The 26,738-nt window shown below is 40.1% G+C and overlaps 1 protein-coding gene across 3 annotated transcripts in view; it reads left to right on the forward strand.

The window, feature by feature from the left end:
• The first annotated feature begins 241 nt into the window (after window positions 1-241).
• ETFA (electron transfer flavoprotein subunit alpha) overlaps window positions 242-26,738 on the forward strand; it is an 87,665-nt gene continuing 61,168 nt past the window's right edge. For all 3 annotated transcript variants that reach the window (XR_004677355.1, XM_034994636.1, XM_034994637.1), the window contains exons 1-2: window positions 242-404; window positions 24,934-25,080. Coding sequence is in view for 2 of the 3 variants with exons in the window: in XM_034994636.1 (XP_034850527.1) it covers window positions 366-404; window positions 24,934-25,080 (186 nt within the window). In the remaining variant the exon portion in view is untranslated. The remainder of the gene's footprint in view (window positions 405-24,933; window positions 25,081-26,738) is intronic.

Below are 26,738 nucleotides of genomic sequence, written 5' to 3' on the forward strand. Positions count from 1 at the left end.
AGTGACGTCAGCAGCTCAGGGGGAAAGTTCACTGTAATAACGGTGCCCACCGTGGGGCTGAGAGGCCTTCTGGGCCACCGTCACCTCTAAGTCACCAGCTCTGCCAGGCCTTCGGCATCCGCGGCCTCCCAGAGCAAAGCCTCACCTTCTCCCTACTTCCAAGTCTGGGCCCTAACTTTCCGCCGTCCCCATTGGTTGCGCGACTGCCCAATGGGCAGACAGAATCCGTGAGCTCCCGCTCTTCGCCTGAGGTGTTTCCGCTCTCGTTCGCGCGTCTCGCGAGCGTTATAGTGACTCCCAGAGGCGGGTTTCGGCTCCCGGCGCTGGAAGGGTGACGGTGTTTCGAGCGGACGGGAGCAGAGACCATGTTCCGAGCTGCGGCTCCAGGGCGGCTCAGGCGGGCGGTGAGTCCCGGAGGGGTGGGCCGGGGCCGGTGACGGTCCGGCCTCAGTGTGCTGTCCCTGTGAGAGTCTTGGCGAAGGTCATCGTCTCCCACAGACCTGACCGGCCTTAACGCAGACGGGCCCAGCCCGATCTGTAGCTCGGGCTCAGAGTTTTGGGGCCTGCTCTGGACTCCTTCCGGGTCGCCAGCGTTGGGGGGCGGGGGCGAAGTCAGAGGTCAGGGTGACCTCAAGTATGAAGCTGCGCTTCTGCTTCCCCCCCCGCCGCCCCCCACCTCCGGGTTTACTCCGCGCTCTCCCAGGCCGCCGGGTTCTCCACGTTGGCGGGGAGCAGGCTGCCACGTCCCCGGGAATCACCAGCGGAGGGAGGAAAATGTCGCTGCTGGGAGGCCCTTTTGGAAAGAGTTTAAAACCTGAATTCACCTGGAAGCCAACGTTTCTGGAGAAATTAAAACCTTTTCTCTGGGCGCGTCGTGGCTGCTGGCATCCGCTCACAGTCTGGGGGACTGGGGGGCTGGAAGGGTGATTTTGTGGAAGCTTGCTGTGCTCCCTGGCTATTGGGGCAGTGCTGAGGATAGATGATTGTAGTGTAACGTCAACCATCCAAGTTGACAGCTTTAGTCAGTTTTGAAAAGCAGGCATCTTTTCATACTACAGGCTGACCTGCTTTTAAACCAGTAGTAGATTGTTGGTTAAAGAGCCAGGGAACTGTTGATAGTGGTAAGTTTTTGATACTTTCCTTAGTGACAAATCATGAGTTTACCACATTTTTCTCTTGTGAGAAATACTGATAGAAAGTATATTTTTGTCTTTATGCTATGGGACAATAGTATTTGGAGGTTGACCCATTACAAGTCAAGTAACAATTTATATTGTGGATTCTATAAGTTTTCCAGTTTACAATTAGGTTAACTGAAAAACAAGATTGTTAAACTGGGTCAGAAACCTTGCTGATGTTTTGTACTTTTTCTACAGGTTGTTTTATGCATGCATATTTTCCCATCACACCACAGAGATTTTTCTAACTGAGACATAGCTGGCAATCTTCCTAGATGTCTGTAGGTTCTTTTTCTGTGTATTCCTTGTTTCATTAAAAAAAAAAAAAAGTCCTGTGTGTCCCTGTCTCCTGTGAGAAAAGTTCAAATCCCCATCCTTCAGAGCATTGTTCATTCTTTTTTTTTTTAATTTATTTTTTATTTTTTAAAGATTTTATTTATTTATTTGACAGAGAGAGAGACACAGCGAGAGAGGGAACACAAGCAGGGGGAGTGGGAGAGGGAGAAGCAGGCTTCCCGCCGAGCAGGGAGCCCGATGTGGGGCTCGATCCCAGGACCCTGGGATCATGACCTGAGCTGAAGGCAGACGCTTAACGACGGAGCCACCCAGGCGCCCCCATTGCTCATTCTTTATCCCAGGAGATTTTTTTTCCTCAGAAGATACAGATATAAACAAGTTAAAGTCATTGATTTGGGAAAATCCCACGTATCAGAGTCAGACTGGCAGAAAAATAGCTATGCAGTAATTAGAAGGTAGTTTTGTGGGCAGGTTAGGAGTCTGGCATAAGTGAAATAATCTTGCGCCTGGGTGGCTCAGTTGATTAAGTGTTTGCCTTCAGCTCAGGTCATGATATCAGGGTCCTGGGATCGAGCCCCATGTCTGGCTCCCTGCTCAGTGGGGAGTTGGCTTCTCCTTCTGCCCCCCACCCCGCTTGTGTTCTCTCTCTCTTTAAATAAATACAATCTTAAAAAAAAAATAAGTGAAATAATTTTAGTGGGGGCAATTTAGGACTCAGATGTTTTATAGATCTAACAGAAAAAATGGAATGATTAGCTTAAGTTTAACACAATTTGCCAATAGACATACACGGTATTTCCAAATCTTTATTGTGGTTTGCCAAAAAGTTTGACCTTGACTTACTTTGAAAATATGAAGTCAAGCTAAGTAGAGTAGTTGCCCTAAAGTCATAAGAATGTTTCAGAGTTGAATTTCAAGAATATAAGGAAGTGGCGGGAACACTTCTAAAATAGATCCATAAATACACATACATATTTAACTTTTTAAATTTTGAAATAATTTCAAACTTACAGGAAAGCAGTAAGAATAGTGTACATAATTCTCAAAACCCTTTCAGTTTTACTAGTTGTTAATAGTTTGGCACATGTGCTTTATTTCTTTTCATATATACTTATTTTTCTTTCTCCTTTTTTTTTTTTTTTTTAAGATTTATTTATTTGAGGGAAAGCGCGTGTGCATGCATGAGAGAGAGAGCGCGAGAGAAAGAGAGCGCGCCCCAGCACATGCACTCTGGGGGAGGGCCAGAGGGAGGAAGAGGGAGAATCCAGGAGCAGAATCCTGTGGAGCTGGATTCATGGAGCCGAGATCCTGACCTGAGCTGAAACCAAGAGTTGGCCACTCAACTGACTGAGCCACCCAGGTGCCCCTATTATTTTTCTGAACCATTTGAGAATGTGTTGCAGACATGCCCCTTATTCTTAAGTAAGTCAGTGTGTATTTTCTGAGAACAAGGAGGTTCACTTTCATTTCCGCAGTAAAATTGACAAAGTCAGGAATTTTAACAGTGATACAGTACTGTTATCTAATTGCAGACATTCATATGTTGCCAGTTGTCACATTAATATCATTTATAGCAATTTTTCTAACAGTTTGGTTTAGGGTAGTCCAGGATCATGCCTTGCATTTAGTTTTCATGTCTCTTTAGTCTTTGTTAGAAAAGCTCCTCAGCCTTTCTTTAGCTTTGATGGCATTGACTTTTTCTTTTAAAGATTTGTTTATTTGACAGAGAGAGACACAGCGAGAGAGGGAACACAAGCAGGGGGAGTGAGAGAGGGAGAAGCAGGCTCCCCGCTGAGCAGGGAGCCCGATGCAGGGCTCGATCCCAGGACCCTGGGATCATGACCTGAGCCGAAGGCAGACACTTAACAACTGAGCCACCCAGGCGCCCCTGGCATTGACATTTTTGAAGAGTGCAGGCCTTCTTTTTTGTTGACTGTTTCCGATTTAGGTTTGTCTGGTGTTTCCTCTTGGTTATTTTGGTGGGAGTCTCGCAGAAGTGATATGTGTTCTCAGTGCATCATGTTAGGAGGCTCGTAATGTTGATTTATCCCATTATTGGTGATACTAACTTTACTTAGCTAAAGTGTTGTTCACCAAGTTTTTCCACTAACAAGTTACTACTTTTACCTTTGTGATTTTTAACTAATTTGTAGGGAGATATATTGAGATTATGTAAATCTCTTGTTTCTCATCAGACTTTCACCCATTAGTCTTAACATCTATTGTTGTTAAGAGAAATTATTACTAAAATGTAAAATGGTAATTTTTTTAATTCCATCATTCCTTCTACATTTATTAGCATTCTATTATAAGGAAAAACATTTCCTTCTTGCTTATCTATATATTTATTATGGATCCTTTATTTAGTAGATTGTAATCCATTAATATCACATTTTTTTTATTAGGTGATGTTAATCACCATGCATCATTAGTTTATGATGTAGTGTTCCGTGATTCATTGTTTGCATATAACACCCAGTGCTCCATTCAGTACGTGCCCTCTTTAATACCCATCACCAGGTTAACCCATCCCCCCACCCCCTCCCCTCTAGAACCCTCAGTTTGTTTCTCAGAGTCCATAGTCTCTCATGGTTTGTCTCCCCTCTAATCCCCCCCCCCTTCATTTTCCCCTTCCTGCTATCTTCTTTTTTTTTTTTTTAACATATAATGTATTATTTGTTTCAGAGGGAGAGGTCTGTGATTCAACAGTCTTACACAATTCACAGCGCTCACCATAGCATATACCCTCCCCAATGTCTATCACCCAGCCACCCATCCCTCCCACCCCCCACCACTCCAGCAACCCTCAGTTTGTTTCCTGAGATTAAGAATTCCTCGTATCAGTGAGGTCATATGATACATGTCTTTCTCTGATTGACTTATTTCGCTCAGCATAATATCCTCCAGTTCCATCCATGTCGTTGCAAATGGCAAGATCACATTCCTTTTGATGGCTGCATAATATTCCATTGTATATATATACCACATCATCTTTATCCATTCATCTGTTGATGGACATCTTGGCTCTTTCCACAGTTTGGCTATTGTGGACATTGCTGCTATAAACATCGGGGTGCATGTACCCCTTCGGATCCATACATTTGTATCTTGGGGTAAATACCCAGTAGTGCAATTGCTGAGTTGTATGGTAGCTCTATTTTCAACTGTTTGAGGAACCTCCATACTGTTTTCCAGAGTGGCTGCACCAGCTTGCATTCCCACCAACAGTGTAGGAGGGTTCCCCTTTCTCCGCATCCCCGCCAACATCTGTCGTTTCCTGACTTGTTAATTTTAGCCATTCTGACTGGTGTGAGGTGGTATCTCATTGAGGTTTTAATTTGGAGTCCCTGATGCCGAGCAATGTTTAGCACATTTTCATGTGTCTATTGGCCTTTTGGATGTCTTCTTTGGAAAAATGTCTGTTCATGTCTTCTGCCCATTTCTTGATTGGATTATTCTTTGGGTGCTGAGTTTGATAAGTTCTTTATAAGATTTTGGATAATAGCCCTTTATCTGATATGTCATTTGCAGATATCTTCTCCCATTCTGTCGGTTGTCTTTTGGTTTTGTTGACTGTTTCCTTTGCTGTGCAAAAGCATTTTATCTTGATGAAGTCCCAGTAGTTCATTTTTGCTCTTGCTTCCCTTGCCTTTGGCGATGTTTCTAGGAAGAAGTTGCTGCGGCTGAGGTTGAAGAGGTTGCTGCCTGTGTTCTCCTTTAGGATTTTGATGGACTCCTATCTCACATTGAGGTCTTTCAACCATTTTGAGTTTATTTTTTGTGTGTGGTGTAAGGAAATGGTCCAGTTTCATTCTTCTGCATGTGGCTGTCCAATTTTCCCAACATCATTTGTTGAAGAGACTGTCTTTTTTCCATTGGACATTCTTTCCTGCTTTGTCGAAGATTAGTTGACCATAGAGTTAAGGGTCCATTTCTGGGCTCTCTATTCTATTCCATTGATCTATGTGTCTGTTTTTATGCCGGTACCATACTGTCTTGATGACAGCTTTGTAATAGAGCTTGAAGTCTGGAATTATGATGCCACCAGCTTTGCTTTTCTTTTTCAACATTCCTCTGGCTATTCGGGGTCTTTTCTGGTTCCATACAAATTTTAGGATTATTTGTTCCATTTCTTTGAAAAAAGTTGATGGTATTTTGATAGGGATTGCATTGAATGTGTAGATTGCTCTAGGTAGCATTGACATCTTCACAATATTTGTTCTTCCAGTCCATGAGCATGGAATGTTTTTCCATTTCTTTGTGTCTTCCTCAATTTCTTTCATGAGTATTTTATAGTTTTCTGAGTACAGATTCTTTGCCTCTTTGCTTAGATTTATTCCGAGGTATCTTACGGTTTTGGGTGCAATGTAAAGGGGATCGACTCCTTAATTTCTCTTTCTCCTATCTCCTTGTTGGTGTATAGGAATGCCACTGATTTCTGTGCATTGATTTTATATCCTGCCACTTTACTGAATTCCTGTAGGAGTTCTAGCAGTTTTGGGGTGGAGTCTTTTAGGTTTTCCACATAAAATATCATATCATCTGCAAAGAGTTGAGAGTTTGACTTCTTCTTTGCTGATTCAGATGCCTTTTATTTCTTTTTGTTGTCTGATTGCTGTGGCTAGGACTTCTAATACTAGGTTAAATAGCATTGGTGAGAGTGGACATCCCTGCCGTGTTCCTGACCTTAGTGGGAAAGCTCTCAGTTTTTCCCCATTGAAAATGATATTGGCTGTGGGTTTTTCATAGATGGCTTTTATGGTATTGAGGTATGTACCCTCTATCCCTATACTCTGTAGAGTTTTGATCCAGAAAGGATGCTGTACTTTGTCAAATGTTTTTTCTACATCTATTGAGAGGATCCTATGGTTCTTGTTCTTTCTTTTATTAATGTATTGTATCACATTGATTGATTTGCAGGTGTTGAACCAACCTGGCAGCCCAGGGATAAATCCCACTTGGTCATGGTGAATAATCCTTTTAATGTACTGTTGGATCCTATTGGCTAGTATTTTGGTGAGAATTTTTGCATCCATGTTCATCAAGGATATTGGTCTGTAATTCTCCTTTTTGATGGGGTCTTTGTCTGGTTTGGGGGTCAAGGTAATGATGGCCTCATAAACGAGTTTGGAAGTTTTCCTTCCATTTCTATTTTTTGGAACAGTTTCAGAAGAATAGGTATTAATTCTTCTTGAAATGTTTCATAGAATTCCCCTGGGAAGCCATCTGGCCCTGGGCTTTTGTTGGGAGATTTTTGATGACTGCTTCAATTTCCTTAGTGGTTATAGGTCTGTTCAGGTTTTCTATTTCTTGCTGGTTCAGTTTTGGTAGTTGAAACATCTCTAGGAATGCATCCATTTCTTCTAGATTATCTAATTTTCTGGCATAGAGTTACTCATAATGTGTTCTTATAATTGTTTGTATTTCTTTGGTGTTGGTTGTGATCTTTCCTCTTTCATAATTTCATTTATTTGGGTCATTTCTCTTTTCTTTTTGATAAGTCTGGCCAGGGGTTTATCAATCTTGTTAATTCTTTCAAAGAACCAGCTCCTAGTTTCGTTGATCTGTTCTACTGTTCTTTTGGTTTTTATTTCATTGATTTTTGCTCTGATCTTTATTATTTCTCTTCTTCTGCTGGATTTTGCCTTTATTTGCTGTTCTTTCTCCAGCTCCTTTAGGTGTAGGGTTAGGTTGTATATTTGAGACCTTTCTTGTTTCTTGAGAAAGGCTTGTATTGCTATATACTTTCCTCTTAGGACTGCCTTTGCTGCATCCCAAAGATTTTGAACAGTTGTGTTTTCATTTTCATTTGTTTCCATGAATTTTTTTAATTCTTCTTTAATTTCCTGGTTGACCCATTCATTCCTTTGTAGGAACCTCTTTAGTCTCCACGTATTTGAGTTCTTTCCAACTTTCCTCTTGTGATTGAGTTCGAGTTTCAAAGCATTGTGGTCTGAAAATATGCATGGAATGATCCCAATCTTTTGGTACCGGTTGAGACCTGAATGTGGCCTAGGATGTGATCTATTCTGGAGAATGTTCCATGGGCACTAGAGAAGAATGTGTATTCTGTTGCTTTGGATGGAATGTTCTGAATATATCTGTGAAGTCCATTTGGTCCAATGTGTCATTTAAAGTCTTTATTCCCTTGTTGATCTTTTGCTTATTTGATCTGTCCATCAGTGAGGGGGCTGTTAAAGTCCCCCACTAGTATTGTATTGTTGTCAATGTGTTTCTTTGCTTTTGTTATTAATTGGCTTATATAATTGTCTGCTCCCATGTTAGGGGCACAGATATTTACAATTGTTAGATCTTCTTGTTGGATAGAGCCTTTAAGTAGGGTATAGTGTCCTTCCTCATCTCTTATTATAGTCTTTGGTTTAAAATCTAATTTGTTTGATATAAGGATTGCCACCCCAGCTTTCTTTTGGTGTCCATTAGCATGGTAAATGGTTTTCCATCCCCTCACTTTCAATCTGGGGGTATCTTTGGGTCTAAAATGAGTCTCTTGCAGACAGCCTATCAATGGGTCTTGTTTTTGTATCCAGTCTGATTGGGGCATTTAGCCCATTTACATTCAGGGTAACTATTGAAAGATATGAATTTAGTGCCACTGTATTGCCTGTAAGGTGACGGTTACTGTATATTGTTTGTGTTCCTTTCTGGTCTATGTTACTTTTAGGCTCTGTCTTTGCTTAGAGGACCCCTTTCAATATTTCCTGTAGGGCTGGTTTCGTGTTTTGCAAATTCCTTTAGTTTTTGTTTGTTCTGGAAGCTTTTTATCTCTCCCTCTATTTTCAGTGACAGCCTAGCTGGATACAGTATTCTTGGCTGCATATTTTTCTCATTTAGTGCCCTGAATATATCCTGCCAGTCCTTTCTGGCCTGCCAGGTCTCTGTGGATAGATCTGTTGCCAATCTAATGTTTCTACCATTGTGGGTTACAGAACTCTTGTACCGAGCTGCTTTCAGGATTTTCTCTTTGTCTCTGAGACTTGTAAGTTTTACTATTAGATGTCGGGGTGTTGACCTATTTTTATTGATTTTGAGGGGGGTTCTCTGTGCCTCCTGGATTTTGATGCCTGTTTCCTTCCCCAAATTAGGGAAGTTCTCTGCTATAATTTGCTCCATTATACCTTCTGCCCCTCTCTCTTCTTCTTCTGGGATCCCAATTATTCTGATATTGTTTTGTCGTATGGTATCGCTTATCTCTCGAATTCTGCCCTCGTGATCCAGTAGTTGTTTAGCTCTCTTTTTCTCAGCTTCTTTATTTTCCATTATTTGGTCTTCTATATTACTAATTCTCTCTTCTGCCTCATTTATCCTAGCAGTTAGTGCCCCCATTTTTTATTGCACCTCATTAATAGCCTTTTTGATTTTGACTTGGTTAGATTTTAGTTCTTTTATTTCTCCAGAAAGGGTTTCTTTAACATCTTCCATGCTTTTTTCAAGCCCAGCTGGTATCTTTAAAATCGCCATTCTGAACTCTAGTTCTGATGTCTTACTAATGTCCATATTGATTAGGTTCCTGGCAGTCGGTACTGCCTCTTGTTCTTTTTTTTTGAGGTGATTTTTTCCATCTTGTTATTTTGTTCAGAGGAGAATAGATGAATGAGAGAACAAAATACTAACAGGGTAACAATGACTCCAGAAAAATCTACACTAAACAAATCAGAAGATACCTGAAACCAGAGGAAGAGAAAAGGAAAGAAAGAAAAAAGAGAGAGAGGAAAAAAAAGAAAAAGATAAAAACAAACAACAAAACAGAATATGATCAAATATGATCAGGCTGGTGCATAGATCAGTGCCACACACTAGATTTTGGGCATATTTTTTTCTGTTAGAAGAAAGTGCCTCCCAAAATTTTAAAGAAAGAAAAACTTATATATGTACAAAGATAAGGGTAAATACGATGAAGGGATGGAATATGACTGTAAAGATGAAAATTATAAAAGATTTTATAAAAGGAGTTGATAAGATAAGGAGTTGGTTGAAAAAAGAAAGAGGAGGATTTAAAGAGGAAAAAAAAGGGAGAGAATGTGATCAGGCAGGAGACTAGAACAAAGCCATATGCTAGAGATTTAGGGTATATTTTGGTCTGTTAGAAGAAACTGTATCCTAAAATTTTAAAGAGAGAACAACTTATATATATATATATATATATATACCAAAAATAAGGTTAACTACTATGAAGGGATAGCATATGACTCTAAAAATGAAAAATAAAAAAGATTTTTTTTTAAAAGGGATCGATAAGATGTTGGTTGAAAAAGGGAAAAAGAAAAATTAAAAAAAAAAGAAAGTAAAAAAAAAATAACTTTGGTGAAAGACTAAAGAATCATGGGGAAAAAGCCATGAATTCTATGTGCAGTATTCCCCTAGCGCTGGAGTTCTGCCGTTCTCATTGATGGGTAAACTTGGTCTTGGCTGGCTGTTCTTGCTGATCTTCTGGGGGAGGGGCCTGTTGCTGTGGTTCCCAAAGGTCTTTGCCGGAGGTGAAATTGCCCCGCCCTTGCCAGTCCGGGCTGAGTAATCTGCTCAGGTTTGCTTTCGGGAGCTTTTGTTCCCTGCAAGCTTTCCGTACAGCTTTGGAGGACGAGAGTGAAAATGGTGGCTTCCCAGTCTCTGCCCCAGAGGAGCCAAGAACTCGAGGCCCCATTCCTCAGTGAGCCCCCAGAGAAAGCAGTCATTCACTCCCATCTCCCCGGTCTCTGGCCGCACTCCTTGCTCACCTGGCCTGTGACCGAGCATTTCTATCTCTGGCATCTGACCCCGTGTGGAGTCTCCAAACCCAGCAGATCCCTGCAGTGTGCTCGGTTTATGGCAACCCCAAGCTGGGAGCCCACTCCTCAGCTCCGTCTCTGCAGCCGGCTTCCCTGCTCGGATACCTGGGAGCTCTGCCGCACTCAGGCACCCCCGGTCTTTCTGTGATCCCGAGGGTCCTGAGACCACACTGTCCCAGCTATGGTTCCACCCCCCCACCCCCCCCACCCCCGCTTAGCCACTGGAGCAACGTCCCTCAGTGGAGCCGACTTCTAAATTTTCGATTTTGTGCTGTGCTGCTCTATCACTTGGCTGGAAGTGGCCGCCGGAGGCCCCCTCCCCCGCCATCTCTCCTCCCGAATATTGCCTCAGATTCACTTCTCCGCACATCCTACCTTCCAGAAAGTGGTTGCTTTTCTGTTCAGAGAGTTGCTGCTATTTTTTTCTTCAGTCTCCTATTGAATTTGTAGGTGTTCAGAATGGTTTGATCCCTATCTAGCTGAATTCCTGGGACCAGACGAAATTCAGGTCTCCTACTGCTCTGCCATCTTGCTCCTCCCTCTAATATCACATTTTTAAAAAAAGGTTTATTTTAGAGAGAGAATGTGTGCGCCCCCGAGCTTGTGTTGGTGGGGGAGGCACAGGGAGAGAGAGAGAGAGAATCCTCAAGTAGATTCCCCGCTGAGTGCAGAGACCAACATGGGGCTCCATCCCAGGACCCTGAGATCATGACCTGCACTGAAATCAAAAGCTGGCTGCTTAACTGACTGAGCCACATAGGTGCCTCACTATCTTAATTTTTTGATGCTCTCAAGTCCTATATTTCTAAAGTGGGAGTCCCTCTGGCTACTGTTTTCTAATGATGATGTGGGAAACAAATGCAAAAGAAGAAAATTAAATTTCCTTATTGCCTACAGCCCACTGACAAGTCCTTGAAACAGGTAGAGTGACCTTCCTCTAGGAACTCACCTCCCTTTATGATTAACATTACTCTGACTCCCAGGATCCTGTAAGTCTTCTTTAACATATAAATTCCTTTGGAAACTTCCTTTATCTTTACCCTCAAGATACATGTTTGCAATCATCCTCCAAGAATATGGACTACTAGGGGCGCCTGGGTGGCTCAGTCATTAAGTGTCTGCCTTGGGCTCAGGTGGTCCTGGGATCGAGCCCTATATCGGGCTCCCTGCTCTGCAGGAAGCCTGCTTCTCCCTCTCCCACTCCTCCTGCTTGTGTTCCCTCTCTCTGTGTGTCTCTATCAAATAAATGAATAAAATCTTGAAAAAAAAAATATGGCCTTCTAATCTGAAGGGTCTCATGACGAAGGTTATAGACAGTAATAAATGACCTTTCCCTAACAATGGCTAGCCCCTCAGTAGCTAGTCACCCGACATAGCGCCAGTATAGCTCTTTCTGCCACAGGTCATGTCTCCGTGCTTTAATAAAACCACCTTTTTGCACTGAAGACATCTCAAGAATTCTTTTTTGGCCATCGTCTCTGAACCTTAGCATTTATACATCAGTGATGTCATAAAGTCAAGGAGCTTATCTGAAATCCCTACTCTTGAAATTTAAAAAATTTGTTCTGTAGCTAACCATGAGTTATTTAGGAAGGTATATTTCTACAAATCTATATTTTTAATAATAGATTATTAAAAGGTTGTCTTGAACTGTTAACAATGTGTATATAGTAACCGCACTTAAAAATGATTAAGATGAGGGTGCCCGGGTGGCCCAGTCATTAAGAGTCTGCCTTTGGGCTCAGGTCATGATCGAGTCCCACATCGGGCTCTCTGCTTGGCGGGAAGCCTGCTTCTCTCTCTCCCATTCCCCCTGCTTGTGTTCCCTCTCTCACTATGTCTCTCCCTGTCAAATAAATAAATAAAATCTTTTAAAAAGAAGATTAAGATGATAAATTTTATAAGTGTTATTTACTGCAGTTAAAAAAAAAGATACCTTAAATTGTTAGAATGTAAGTTAAATGACTTGCATTTCGTATCCAAGTTGTTTCTAGTATTGACCTGATTTGTGCCCTTGAGCAAAGTCCTTCATCTTTGGGGGGCTCTTCAATGTCATCTGTTTAATGGAGGTGGTATTTTACATCTACAATAAAGAGCTAGAGAACACATTAAGAGGAAAATAGGTAGGCATTTGCAATTAGTTAACATTCTTGTGGGGAAATCAATCTGAATTATGAGTATTATTTTATATTCATTTGCATTTGAAATTGATTTGTTGACTAATTAAGATACCAAAGAAATACTTTATGTGGAGAGTGAAGCAACCCTTTTCAAGGGCATTTGAATGTTCCTGTTTTTGTATTCATTGCCAGACGGGGAGGCATAACAATCATGATTCAGAAGCTATGAAATTGGTGTGAAGAAACATGACATTTTTCAGAGTCCATGCCCTATCATTGACAAATGAGATTGAACTGTGTAATTTGCATGCAAATTTTAATTTCTTTTGAAAGAAGAAAGAGAGCCAATTTCGATGGTTCTAAAAGATTTATTGTATAAGGTGAATTCTGTAAAATTACGCTGCCTGCCAATGTGTCTACTAAGGGTCTTGTCTGTTTTTAAAGTGAAGTAAATTGAGTGTGTTTTTAATATTATAATCAATGTCATATGACATTTCTAGTAATGATTAAAAGCTACCATATTTTATTATTAAAGAGGTTAAAGTAAGTTATTTATTTTAAGTACAAAAATGTACTATACATTTTATATTACAAAATGTATGTTAAAATAGGGATAGGTGACTTTAATTACATATTATTTATCTTTTTCATTAGAACTTGGGAAGATTATTTTATTTTATTTTTTTTAGATTTTTTATTTATTTATTTGAGAGAGAGAGAATGAGAGACAGAGAGCACGAGAGGGAAGAGGGCAGAGGGAGAAGCAGACCCCCCGCCGAGCAGGGAGCCCGATGCGGGACTCGATCCCGGGACTCCAGGATCATGACCTGAGCCGAAGGCAGTCGCCTAACCAACTGAGCCACCCAGGCGCCCCAAGATTATTTTTTTTAGATATTATTTACTTGAGAGAGAGAGGGAGAGCGTAAGTGGGGTGGGAGGGTAGAGGGGAGAGGGAGAAGCAGGCTCCCTACTGAGCAGGGAGCTGGACACGGGGCTCCATCTCAGGACTGTGGGATCATGACCTGAGCCGAAGGCAGATGTTTAACCAACTGAGCCACCCAGGTGCCCCAGAACTTGGAAAGATTTTATAGTTTATTCCTACCTTTTTATTTTTGAGTTAAGAAGCAAAAAGACCCTCATGTTGTCCTTCCCCTTACCCATATCTCACTTCGTTTTCAAAGATGATGGGGGGGCGGGGAGTAGGTTAAAATTATTCTTACTACGTTAGGTTTGAGTGGGTTTGTAAGGGTAAAGCAGGGAGTTAGAATCCAGCTTTTTTTTTTCTTCTAACACCTACGGTAGTTTACTACATGAACACAGAGTTCAAGTCATAGCAGGAACTCCTGAGCAGTAAATCTCTTGGTTACACCAAAGACTGAAAAAATCAAAGGCAGTGTCAACACTGTTAAGGTTGAATAAGAGAAGGACCAAAATATATTCATTGGATCTAGCTATAACAAGGTTGTTAGTGACTTTGAAGAGATTGGATTCAGTCTTATGGTGGATGTGAAAGCCAGTTTGCTGTGAGTAAAGGAGAGAAAGATGAGGCAGTAATTGGTGCTTAGGTGTATTATTTTCAAGAAGTTTGGCTCTGAAAGGGTGGAGAGAGAATGATAACCCCTTTTAGCCCTGCCCTCAAAAAGTATACCCTCTCAGAAAGGCCAGTGAGCTCTATGAGGTATGTCGTTGGTATGTGAAAGAAAACTTCACATTTTATTATTTAAGTCTGATCAGTTTTGCTAAGTTTTCTGAAAGCATGATGGGGTATCTGTTGTAGTGATTTAACAAGTTTATATACTGTTCTTGGATAATTAAGTTACTACTGAGATAACAAAGAGTTGCTTTTTAGTTTATCATTCTGAGGAAATTTCATTTAGTCACTAAACATTTCTTTTTTTTTTTTTTTTTAAAGATTTTATTTGACAGAGAGAGAGAGACAGCGAGAGAGGGAACACAAGCAGGGGGAGTGGGAGAGTGAGAAGTAGGCTTCCCGCAGAGCAGGGAGCCCGATGTGGGGCTCGATCCCAGGACCCTGGGATCATGACCTGAGCTGAAGGCAGACGCTTAACGACTGAGCCACCCAGGTGCCCCAGTCACTAAACATTTCTTGAGTGCCAGCTGTGTGCCAGGCACTTAGTGGGTACTAAATTCACAGTGGGGAACAGACACGCCTAATTCCTGCCCACATGGTGTGGATAGATGAGGAAGACAGACATTGAACACATTATTTTAAGTATGATCGATGTAACAGGTGTATAGGGTATTTGGGGAACATGTAGTGGCAGGGAGGATAATCTAATTAGGGGGCTGGGGAAACTGACAAGATATCTGAAATTATTTGTAAACTGACGTGCTTTATAATTGTTATTGAGTGATGAAGTAATAGGGTGGAGGATTTTCTTTAGATGAAAACATCATTTTTGAGTTTTGTCTGTCTTAAGTCACTTGTTTATTTTAATTCTGTTCATATTGTATGTGTTCTTATTAGATATTCTGGTTTTTAAATATGGATTATTTGCAGGGTTGAGCTAGAAACAGAAATAAAGCATCAGTCGTGTTAGTTTGACTGTTAAAACAAAACAAAATCGAATGTCCATGTGAATTTTGTGTAAGGTAAGGTGGAACATGCTGAAGGAGCCCTGGAAATTAAGAAAAAATAGTCCTGGAATAATGACACAGTGTGAAAAGTAAGATCTGTAGCACCCTTGTTTCATTTCTGTATAACTCTGAAGGGCCGTCATAGCTCTATGGCACTTTGTGGGTTCAGCCTAGATCTTTGTTGTGACTGCACTGCATTCTTGCAGTTTAGCTTCCTCCACTACCCAGTCCTGACTCCTTGATGCTCATAGATGTTGTTTCCAGGAGTACTCCCCAATAAACTTGTACACTCACACATACAAAAGGAAGATATAAGTGTAAGGTGGCAACAAGCATTTAAAGCACTATATGCAATGAATTAACTTCTCTCCTGTGTGTCTAGAATGGTCCTAGTTATGTTCATTCTTGGGAGAATTAAGACAACAGTCTTTTAGATTTTCTGTGGCTTAGATGAGCAGCCTTGGAGAAAGGCTGATCTAGAGTCTTAATTGCTTTCTATAGCTCAGTGTATAGAGTAGAAGTATTTAAAGGATGTTTTTAAAGCAACAGATTTTTTTTTTTTTAAATAGACCATATGTGAAAAACAATAGACTATTTGGGGAGCAGTTTTAGATTCACTGCAAAATTGAGCAGAAACTACAGAGTTCCCATGTATTTCCCCCTGCTTGTCCCCACCTTTCTGCACTATCAGCATCCTGCTCCAGAGTGGTACTTTTGTTCCAGTTGATGTTCCATTTACATATTATCAACCAAACTCCATAGTTTACATTAGGGTTCACTTTTAGTGTTCTACATTCTGTGGGTGTATCCCAAGTGTACAGTGGCATGTATCCACTGTTACAGTATTATACAGAACAGTTTCACTGCCCTAAAATCTGTGCTCTGCTTATTTCCCTCTAACCCCTCTGCCCCCAACCCCTGGCAACTGCTGATCTTTTCACTGTCTCCAGCTTTGCCTTTCCAGCATGTTGTCTAAGTGGAACTGTACAGTATGTAGCCTTTTCATGGCCTGATAACGCCTTTTTTTCTTTTAAAGTGCTGAATATTCTGTTTTCTGGATGAATTACAGTTTATCCATTTACCTACTGAAGGACTTTTTGGTTGCTACCAAGTTTTGGCAATTATGAATAAAGCTGCTGTAGATATCCATATGCAGACTTTTGTATATAAATAAGTTTTCAACTCATTTGGGTAAATACCAATGAGTATGAGTATTGGATTATATGACAAGAGTAATTTTGTAAGAAACTGCCACATTGTCTTTCAAAGTGGCTGTACAGTTTTTAATTTCCACCAGAGTTCCTATTGCTCCACATCCTCGCCAGCATTTGATGTTGTCAGTGTTTTGGATTTTCACTGTTCTAATAGGTATGCAGTAGTATCTCATTTTTGTTTTAATTTGCAGTTCTCTAATACATGATGTTGAACATCTTTGCATGTGCTTATTTACTGTCCATATATCTTCTTTGGTGAAGTGTCTGTTCAGATCTTTTGCCCATATTTAAAAATCAGTTTCTTACTGTTGAATTTTAAGAGTTCTTTGTGTTCTTTTAGATTACAGCCTTTTATTATATGTCTTTTGCAAATAGTTTTCTCCCAGTCTGTGGCTTGTCATCTCATTCTTTTGATGAAGTGGTTTTTAAAATCAGTGTTCAGTTCATTTATTCATATCTCCTCTGGGCTAGACACTAAAGTAGAAGCTGGGGTTATGGTGGTTAGAAAATCAGATATGGCCCCTGTCCTCAAAATCAAGTGGAGAAGGCAAAATAATCAGGTGAATATAGTCAAGTGTGATAAGCTATAATGAAGGCAATTCAGTGTACTCTGTTGGTGCTAGCAAAGTTAACTAGTCCAAGGAGATCCAAAGAAAGTTTTTATGTTTAGCTAATGTTTATCGAGCGATTTATGTTCTAGGCACTATTCCAATAATTCAGTTCTCACAACTCTGTGAGGTTGTGAGAGCATCATCTCTATTTTATGATCGGGGAACCAAGACGCAGAGAAGTTACAGTGGAAGTGGAATTCAAACCCAGCAGGGTGGCTTCAGAGCCTATACTATTTACCACTGCCCTGTACTAAGGCTTCTTGGAAAGATTGGCATTTAAGCAGAAAACTTAAGGATGATTGACTGGAAGCTAATCGGGTAACAGGGGAAGAGGTCCTCTAGGTAGAGGGAACAATGTGAGGGAAGGCTGGGGGTCAGAGAGAGCAGGGCAAGTTCAAGTATCTGAAAATAGGGTGTAAATGGAGAGAGGAATATATGGCTAGAGAGAGAGATCACGCCATAAAATAAATGCCTGGTAAGCCAACCTGAAGAGTCTAGTTGTATCCCTAGGGGGGCAGGAAGCAATTGATGTGTTTTAGGCAGGGGAGTAACATGCTAGATTTGTGTCATGGAAAGATCACAGAGAAATGGATTGGAGGGGAGAAAGCTGGGTTGGAAGATGTTTGGAGTGTTATAGGGGAAGGATAAAAGCCTGCCCTAGGTGGTAGCATTGATGATGGAGAGAAGTGAATGGATTTAGGAGATACTTTATTTAGAAGGGAGAATTGGTATGACTTTAGTAGCCGATTGGATGTGAGGGCTGAGAAAAAACTCAGATATGACTCTCAGATCATGGTTTGGGCAGCTTGTTAGAGAGTGGTACATCTCCTGAAGAACTCTGGATGTAAAATCTGGTAAGGAGCTAGAGGATCAGGGGAAAGATGAATTAAGATTTGGATCTGCTGAGTTGGAGAGTGTTTGATGGAGACAGGCAAGTTAAGCAGTTGAAAGTGCAGAGAGTAACTTAATTTCAGGTCTAGCACTTAGGAACGAGATTTAACATCTCTTTCTCCCTCCTTCCTCCAATATATATGTGATTCTTTTATAGGTGGTAAATTATAAATTAAGGCATGGAAATGAGAAGTGAATAGTCAATAATTTCAAATATTTCTGTGAGAATAGTAAGGTAAAGCCTGAAAAGTATCTGTTGGTAATTTTGGTGAGGACATAAGCCAGAGTGCAAGCAGTTGAGGCATGAATGGGAATTGAGGAATTAGAGAATTGGAGTGGAAGATGGTGCTAGTGGGTTTTTAATTTTGGGCTTCTTTAAAATTGGGCAGCAGGGGCGCCTGGGTGGCTCAGTCTTTAAGCGTCTGCCTTCGGCTCAGGTCATGATCCCAGGGTCCTGGGATCGAGCCCCACATCGGGCTCCCCACTCTGCGGGAAGCCTGCTTCTCCCTCTCCCACTCCCCCTGCTTGTGTTCCTGCTCTCGCTATGTCTCTCTCTGTCAAATAAATAAATAAAATCTTAAAAAAAAAAAAAAAATAAATAAATAAAATTGGGGAGCCTCAAACATGTTTAAATGTTGATGGGAAGCAGCTCTGGAAAATGGGAGAAGTTAGAGATATTACTGAGAGATTATAGAAAGAAGTCTTCCAACTAGATTTGAGAGGACAGAACCTAGAGCCCAGATAAAGCAATCAAATCTAGGACCTGTAGCAGCTTCCTTTTTGATAGGACAGGGACAGTAATTTCTGTTGGATATCAGGAAGGTGAAGCAGGTCCTCTCTAATGGCTTCAGTTTTCATTGTGAATGAAGTAGGAAATGAGGCTCTCTTCTGAGAGTAGGAAACAGACTCTATTAGCAATTGAGAAACATCAGAAGGGGATATTTGATCAGAGTTGCTTTGGAAAGTGAAAGTGCCAATGTGGATAACATAGAACATTGTCAGGCAATTTTGAGGGCCCAGATAAGGTCGATGAGCCAGAGCTTATGGTGACAGCAGCCTGCATTAAGTAATTTCAGTGTTTTCAAGAGGTTGAGATTCCTTTCTGGACTGTTACCTTATTAAGTCTTTCTATAGTTATCTTTAAATGTTAAAGAATTTGGCTCCTTTTTTCCCCCCGTAAAAAAAGAGGGCCCTAAAGTACACAGATGCAATGGATCATAAGATAATAAAATGTAACTTGTTTAAAAACCTTTCCAGTAATGGACCTTTTTGAATCTTTAGTAGTTATCTATACCACGCTTATACCTAAAGTAGGATTTTAGGGCTCTAAAATGTTTAGAGCTGGAAAAGAGAACTTTTACATCATCTTTTTTTTGGTTCTTTTTGATCAGTGCTATTTTTTAAAAATCAGGAAAATACTTGCTAAATGAAATCTTATAGGAATGACCCATCTACAGGTTTCCCCTGCTATGCAAAATAGAGCTTTCCTATAAAACCTTTCATAAGCTAAAACAGTGTAAAGTGAAGAAGCAGTTGCCATTAACTTATACGGAAACATTTTTTAGTGTTCTCAGACTCAAGAAATAACTTCTCTTAGGCTCTTAGGATACATCTTGTTAACGGATGCACAAAAGAAATTAAGACAAATCACAAATGCTCACACAGTTCAAATCTATGGTGGCTTGATGCTGAGTGTAGTTCCAGGGAAGGAGCTTGATGGTGCCCCTCTTGCTGCTTTGGGGTGCACGGTAAAGCACTTTGGGGTACAGCTTGCTGCAAAACAAATGCTGAATGCTAGTTTTGCTTTTCACCTTTTTTCATAAAAATGAAGATCCTCTTCCAATTTCTTTTGGTTAGGTAGGGGGGCGCCTGGGTGGCTCAGTCGTTCAGTGTCTGCCTTCGACTCAGATCATAATCCCAGGGTCCTGGGATCGAGCCCCAATTGGGCTCCCTGCTCGGCAGGAAGCCTGCTTCTCCCTTGCCCATTCACCCTGCTCATGTTCCCTTTCTTGCTGTGTCTCTCTCTGTCAAAATAAATAAATAAAATCTTTAAAAAAGAAAGGGAAGAAAGAAAGAAAAACAAAGAAAACATGTAGGTCTTTCATAAAAGTGAAGTGGCATAAAATGAATTTTTGAAAAGCTGGGGATACCTATATAAAAGAACTTAAAAATGATGGTACTTTGATGTGACCTAGTAATTAAAAACACAAATTCTGGAGTCTGACTGCTTACGCTTTTTTAAAAAAAAGGTTTACTTATTTATTTGAGATAGAGCAAGTGAGCATGAGCAGGGGGAGGGGCAAAGGGAGAGGGGAAGAAATCCTCAAGCAGACTACCTGCTAAGTGGCTAAGTGCGGGGCTGGATCATGACCTGAGCCAAAATCATGACCTGAGCCAAAATCAAGAGCTGGCTGCTTAACTGACTGAGCCACCCAAGCACCCCAGACTGCTTACACTTTTAAACAGGCTCTGCTTCCTAGCTAGGTAGCCATTAAGCTCCAGTTTCTTCATCTGTAAAGTCAAGGTAATAATAATACCTACGTCATAGAGTTATGAATTTTAAGTAAGATACACAGTTGGCCCTTGAACAACATGGATTTGAACTGCATCGGTCCACTTGTATGTGAATTTTTTTTTTTTTTTGATAAAGAGTGCAGTACAGTAAACGTATTTTCTCTTCTAATGATTTTCCTAATATTTTCTTTTCTCTAGCTTACTTTATTGTAAGAATATGGTATATAATACATATAACATACAAAATACATGTTAATTGCCTACTGTTATTGGGAAGGCTTCTGGTCAACAGTAGGGTATTAGTTTTGGAGGAGTCAAAAGTTACATGTGATTTTTGACTGCATCAAGGGTCAGTGCCCTAACCCCCATGTTGTTCCAGGGTCAACTCTTTCCCAATATCTGTATCTTTTGGTTTATTTAATTTGGTTAAAGCAGAGCTGGGGAGCCATTCTGGCAACCCCGCTTGCCTGGTTTTTACTTTATCCTGTGTGGTGGTTCCTGAGGTGTGCCTCCCTGACACCCTTAGTCTTATATGGAATGTAGTTTGAAATCCTCTGAGCTAGCTCATCTCCCTCAATTTACAGATAAAGAAACTGGGCTCTAGATTGAGGCATAACATTTGAAAGACTACAGACCAATTTCTTCTGCTACACACAACTATTACTGCTGAATTAAGCCACATAACCATGTTTAGGTGCTGTAGCTTCTCTTTCGGTGGTATCTGAGGAATAGAAGGTAGAACACTGAGTTAGAAAGAAGCTTAGTATTAAAAACTATAAGGAGGGGTGCCTGGGTGGCTCGGTTAAGCGACTGCCTTCGGCTCAGGTCATGATCCTGGGGTCCTGGGATCGTGCCCCGCATCAGGCTCCCTGCTCAGCTGGAATCCTGCTTCTCCCTCTCCCACTCCCCCTACTTGTGTTCCCCCTCATGCTGTCTCTCTCTCTCTCTCTCTCTGTCAAATAAATAAATAAAATCTTTTTAAAAAATAAAAACTGTAAGGAGACGAACCATGAGCGACGATGGACTCTGAGAAACAAACTGAGGGTTCTAGAGGGGAGGGGGGTGGGGGGATGGGTTAGCCTGGTGATGGGTATTGAGGAGGGCACGTACTGCATGGAGCACTGGGTGTTATACACCAACAATGAATCATGGAACACTACCTCAAAAAACTAATGATGTAATGTATGGTGATTAACATAACATAATAAATTAAAAAAAAACTGTAAGGAGTCAAGTGATAAAGTAATATGGAGTGCCTATATGATGTAATAGTAATTAGTAAAGATTGATCAGGTAGATGAATGAGTGGGTTCTTAGGTATGTTCTTTTGTTGTTGTTTACTGTTATAATATTGAATAGTCTTTTAAAAAGAATATACAGGGCGCCTGGGTGGTTCAGTCGTTAAGCGTCTGCCTTCGGCTCAGGTCATGATCCCAGGGTCCTGGGATCGAGTCCTGCATCGGGTTCCCTGCTCAGCAGGAAGCCTGCTTCTCCCTCTCCCACTCCCCCTGCTGGTGTTCCCTCTCTCTCTGTCTCTCTCTCTCTCTGTCAAATAAATAAATAAAATCTTTAAAAAAATTTAAAAAATTAAAAAAATATATATATACAGTGTCCCCCTAGAAGTTCCAAAAACCTTGATGATTCCTTGGGAGAACTGCCTAATTTATCTTATGATAGAACTATAATTTACAGCAAATATGGGCCTTCTGCCACCAAATGTTGGATTTATTCTTGAAATGGTGATGGAAATCTCATAATTTTTATAATAAATGATGTGTGAAACATAATAAAAAATATGGTATCTGTTATGTATTGGTAATAAGGAGTTTGTTACTGGCAATTCTTGTGAAATGTGATTTAAATCATAAATTATGCCACTGAGTCCTAATTAGAATTCTTTGTAAAAGATACTGTGATCTTCTGATTAAAAAAGAGAAAGTACTATATATTTCTACAGATGTATATTTAAAAAAATTGTACTGGATTCTTTGAATAGGCATGGTATTTGCCTTCTAAGAACTTTCATTCCATCCCAAGAATTGTGAACTGTTGTGAATTGCTACAACTTTCTGGAGAACAGTTTGTGTCAGTCAGTATTAAAAGCTTTAAAAGTGTGCCTACCTCTTGATCTAACATTTTTAGGAATTTGTTATAAGAAAATAATCGTAAGATATGCATAAAGATTTCTTACTTTAACCCACCTCCTGTAAGAAGGCAATTTTTTTTATTGTAAAAAAGAAAAAGTTATACAAGCAGGTACTTGATCTGGCAACAACAAAAGTCTCATCCCCCCACCTCCTTCCTTGCTTCCTTTGAGTAAACAGAAAGGGAAGAAAAAGACAAGAAATGCCATCCATGATACATAATGCAGTGATTCCTTCCTCTCGCATATCCCTGTAGTCTCTGGTCCCCAGCTCTGGGATTGGTTCATCAAGGATAGAGATGGTTGAGAAGACTGAGGAGAAGGTTGAGGATGAACTGGTACAGGTAGAAAGCTTATGGGAAGAGGGTCCCTATAACTTGTTGAAGGTTGCAGAGAATCTGGCTTAGTCTTCTATGGAAGGAGAGCAGCTAAGCTCTGGCCAGGTTCCAATCAGAAGGGTCTTTCAAGACTAAAACTCTCATTTGTTGAGGATGAGTGCAGAGATGTAGCTGTAAGGATGGTCTTTTCTGCATTGTTTGGTTTTTATGCATTTTATTGTTATTATTATTTTTTTAAAGATTTTATTTATTTATTTGAGAGAGAGAATGAGATAGAGAGAGCATGAGAGGGGGGAGGGTCAGAGGGAGAAGCAGACTCCCCGCCGAGCAGGGAGCCCGATGCGGGACTCGATCCCGGGACTCCAGGATCATGACCTGAGCTGAAGGCAGTCGCCTAACCAACTGAGCCACCCAGGTGCCCCATTTTATTATTTTTTTAAAGTAATCTCTACACCCAATGTGGGGCTCAAACTACAGCCCTGAGATCAAGAGTTGTATGCTCCACTGACTGAGCCAGCCAGATGCCCCTGCATTGTTTATGATAATAAAACTACTGGGGCATCTGGGTGGCTCAGTTAAGCGTCTCCCTTCTGTTCAGGTCATGATCCCAGGGTCTTGGGATCCAGCCCCATGTTGGGCTCCCTTCCCCGGGCGGGGGGGGGGTCTGCTTCCTCTCTCTCTCTCTGCTGCTCCCCCTGCTTGTGCTTTCTCACTCTTTCAAATAAATAAATAAAATCTTTATAAAAAATAATAAATTACTAACTACCCAAATGATTATAGGACTGGTTAAACTGGTATGCTCATATACTTAACAGCAATAAAAAGGTAAAGAATATTAAAATATAGCAATTGGTATTTACAATATAGTAAATGAAAAAAAATATGTATTTTGTAAATTTAATTGTGTAATGAGCATTATAGTCCCATGCCTGTCTGCCTTTCATTCATTCCCTCCTTTGTAAATTTCCAGCTCTGGTGTAAATTTTGTACCATGCTTTCCTCACTCCAGCTCCAGATTAAAGATTATTGCTGAATTAAGCCTTACAACCATGCCACTTGATCCTCAGTGCCTCCTTTTCTCATTTCTCATAGTGATTTTTCACAAGGATAGTTCCAGAGTTTTCTTATTTTGTCACATCTATGGTGCCCTTCCTCATGTTTTCACATGACAGGAACACCTAAAATTCTTCCTTTCTTCCTCTTGATTCTATATTTCATGATCTGCAACCTCCAGCCTTTTGGATCTCTTCATTGATTGAAAAACTGTTCTCATAATTGTATGTAAACAAGTCGTATTTCCCTTAAAATCTTTGAGTATAGTGACCATTCTTGTTCATCTTTGTGTTCCTGGTGTTTGAAATTATTCCAATGACCGTGAACTATTATTGGTCTCTTGATAGTCCACAGTAGATATAGGTGGATGCTGGTTGGTTCCAAGATATGGTCTGCAAGCTTCTTTTTTGAATTCAGAAGTATGTTTAAACAGTTGGAACCCTAGCAAAATTACTGTGTGGTATTGTATTTTAAAGACAGATTTACATTATCAGTTATTTGGGTATTGAATGCATTTTGCCTGAAAGCAATAGAAATTGACTATAGTAATTGATTTCAAACCCATTATTTCTGGATATACTGTATCTTTAGCAGTTGTGCTGCAAGTGGATGTAATTGGTAATAGTTTGATTCCTAGTTTGATAGGTAATATGTTCTACTTAAGAATTTTACATTTATTTTATTTATTTTTATTTTATTTTTTTGAGAGAGAGAGCATGCATGCCTGAGCGGGGGTGGGGGTGAGGGGCAGAAGGGGAGGGAGAGAGAGAATCCCAAGCTCTGTCTCATGGCACTGAGAGCATGACCAGAGCTGAAATCAGGAGTTGGATGCTTAACTGACTGAGCCACCTAGGCGCCCCTCTACTTAAGAATTTTAAATTTAGATGTAGTTAGCAATTTCTCATTGAACACACAATATTCAGAAACATAGATTAGTGGGAAAGTTGTTTTGAAATAATTAAATTTTTCTAACAGAATACAAACTTGCACTTTGTTTTTATTAAGTAAGAATATTAGTAATAGAATGATAGACACAAATAGCTTAATTTTTGCCATTGAGTAAGTACTTTATAAATACATTTATAGAACTGAGTGTTGTGTACGGTTTTTTTAAAGCATACATGCTTAATAATTAGAGTTTTAAAAACCTATTTGTATTACAATATTCTTTTCCACCTTTTTTTCCCTTTTAGGCCTCAGTGCTACGATTTCAGAGTACCCTGGTAATAGCCGAGCATGCAAATGATACCCTAGCACCCATTACATTAAATACCATCACTGCAGCCAAACGTCTTGGAGGTGAAGTGTCTTGCTTAGTAGCTGGAACCAAATGTGACAAGGTGAGAAATTTTTAAGGTCAACCATAGCAAATATAATCTCCATCAAGAGACAGGGAAAGATGGCCACAGAGAATTATGCTGAGGACTGTAACCCAAACTGAGCTCTAATCCTCATTAAATGGCCAGTGTCATAGTCATTACTACATGTGAAAAAGGAACTAAAAGGTTTGCTCACTAAGCATTTTGTCTTTTGAAATGAGGTAAAATACTTGATTTAGTTCCACTGGCACCATCATGTGCCATCAGGTACCAAGTAGAATGATAATATTTGAGTCTCCTTAGAGGTTAATAGCCGATCCCTTTTTTGTATTGATGAATATACCAGCTAATTGCGTTTAATTCCTGAAAGTGGTAAATCTGGACAAAGTATCATGGATATTAATTTTTGATTGGTGTAAGAATTCAAATGTAAGTACTATGCTTTTCAAACTATAGCTGTTAGTAAAAGGTGTTCTTTGTTTTTGTTGTTGTTGTTGAAATGAGATACAGGTTTGTAAACTAACCCTCTAGGAAGGTTCTAGAATATGGTTTGCAGAATCTGTACCACTGGGCTACAGTGTAGTTGAAATCATGCCTCAGTTAAGTTGAGCTACCAATTCCCTCCCGTACCATACAGGAATTGCCAAGTGTGCAGTTGGGGACTTAGACCTCAGAGGAAGAAATCTGGAGAAAGCATGTTTCTTTTTAGAGGATTTTATTTATTTTTTATTAAAGGGCATTGATGCAGAGCATGTGTTATAATGCAGGTTCAGAATGCTAGTGTCACTTCCGTCTAATTTCTCACATGAAATTAGTATCCTGAAAGAATGTATTCTAGCAGGTTTGGGGTTAAGTTGTATGGGTTTCTTTACCTAAATCCTGCTAACAACTAGGAATCTTATTTATTTGATAGTAACCAGAAGGTGTGATGACATGGCTAAGCTATCTTTTTTGGTTGCCCTGCTTTTAGATATACAAGTTCTGGGTTTGATTATTTGGCTGTGATTTTAAATAATTATTCAAATATTTTAAAACTATTTGAAATGCTATTTTATTCACACTGTTTTGAGAAAAATCGAAGCAGAAACCATTTTCTCTTTAGTTACAATCTTATTGTTTTGTCGCCTTCTAATTTGAAAGAAAAACAGTACCTGTATAGAGAAATTCTATTAATAGCTTAGGCAGATTTCAGTTTTCTACTGTTTTTTGTAGTCATTTATCGTAAGCAGCAAGTGATTTTTCTGTGTAGTGCCAGAAGTTTTTGCTGGTAAAAAAGATAGTTTTGGTAGTACAGGATAGTCTGCCATACTTGGTTCAGCAGAGGTACTTTTTGCTATCTGGGAAACAGTGACTATTGTTGCAGCCTTACCTTCCATTGAGTAGGGGGCAGGAGGCACAGCTTTTTATGCCTACTCATCAGTGAATCAGCATGGAGGTAAACAAGAAGACAGAGACCATGATATGATTGTTAGGTCTCTGCTAAAGCGAAAGCCAGTCTTGCTGTAATTAGAGAATTAAAAGGGGGAATTCTACTTGCCTTTTATATATAGGAAATCTGAGTAGTCAAAAAGCCTTCCCAGAACTTCATTCTCATTCCACACGGGAAAAATGAGGAATTAAAATAAAAAATTATTTTGCTTTATCATAGATAAATATATGTAGGTGGGCAGGAACTCAGA

Source organism: Mirounga leonina, unplaced genomic scaffold (assembly GCF_011800145.1).
Source record: "Mirounga leonina isolate KUSES-001 unplaced genomic scaffold, KU_Mleo_1.0 Mir_91, whole genome shotgun sequence".
NCBI lineage: Eukaryota > Metazoa > Chordata > Mammalia > Carnivora > Phocidae > Mirounga > Mirounga leonina.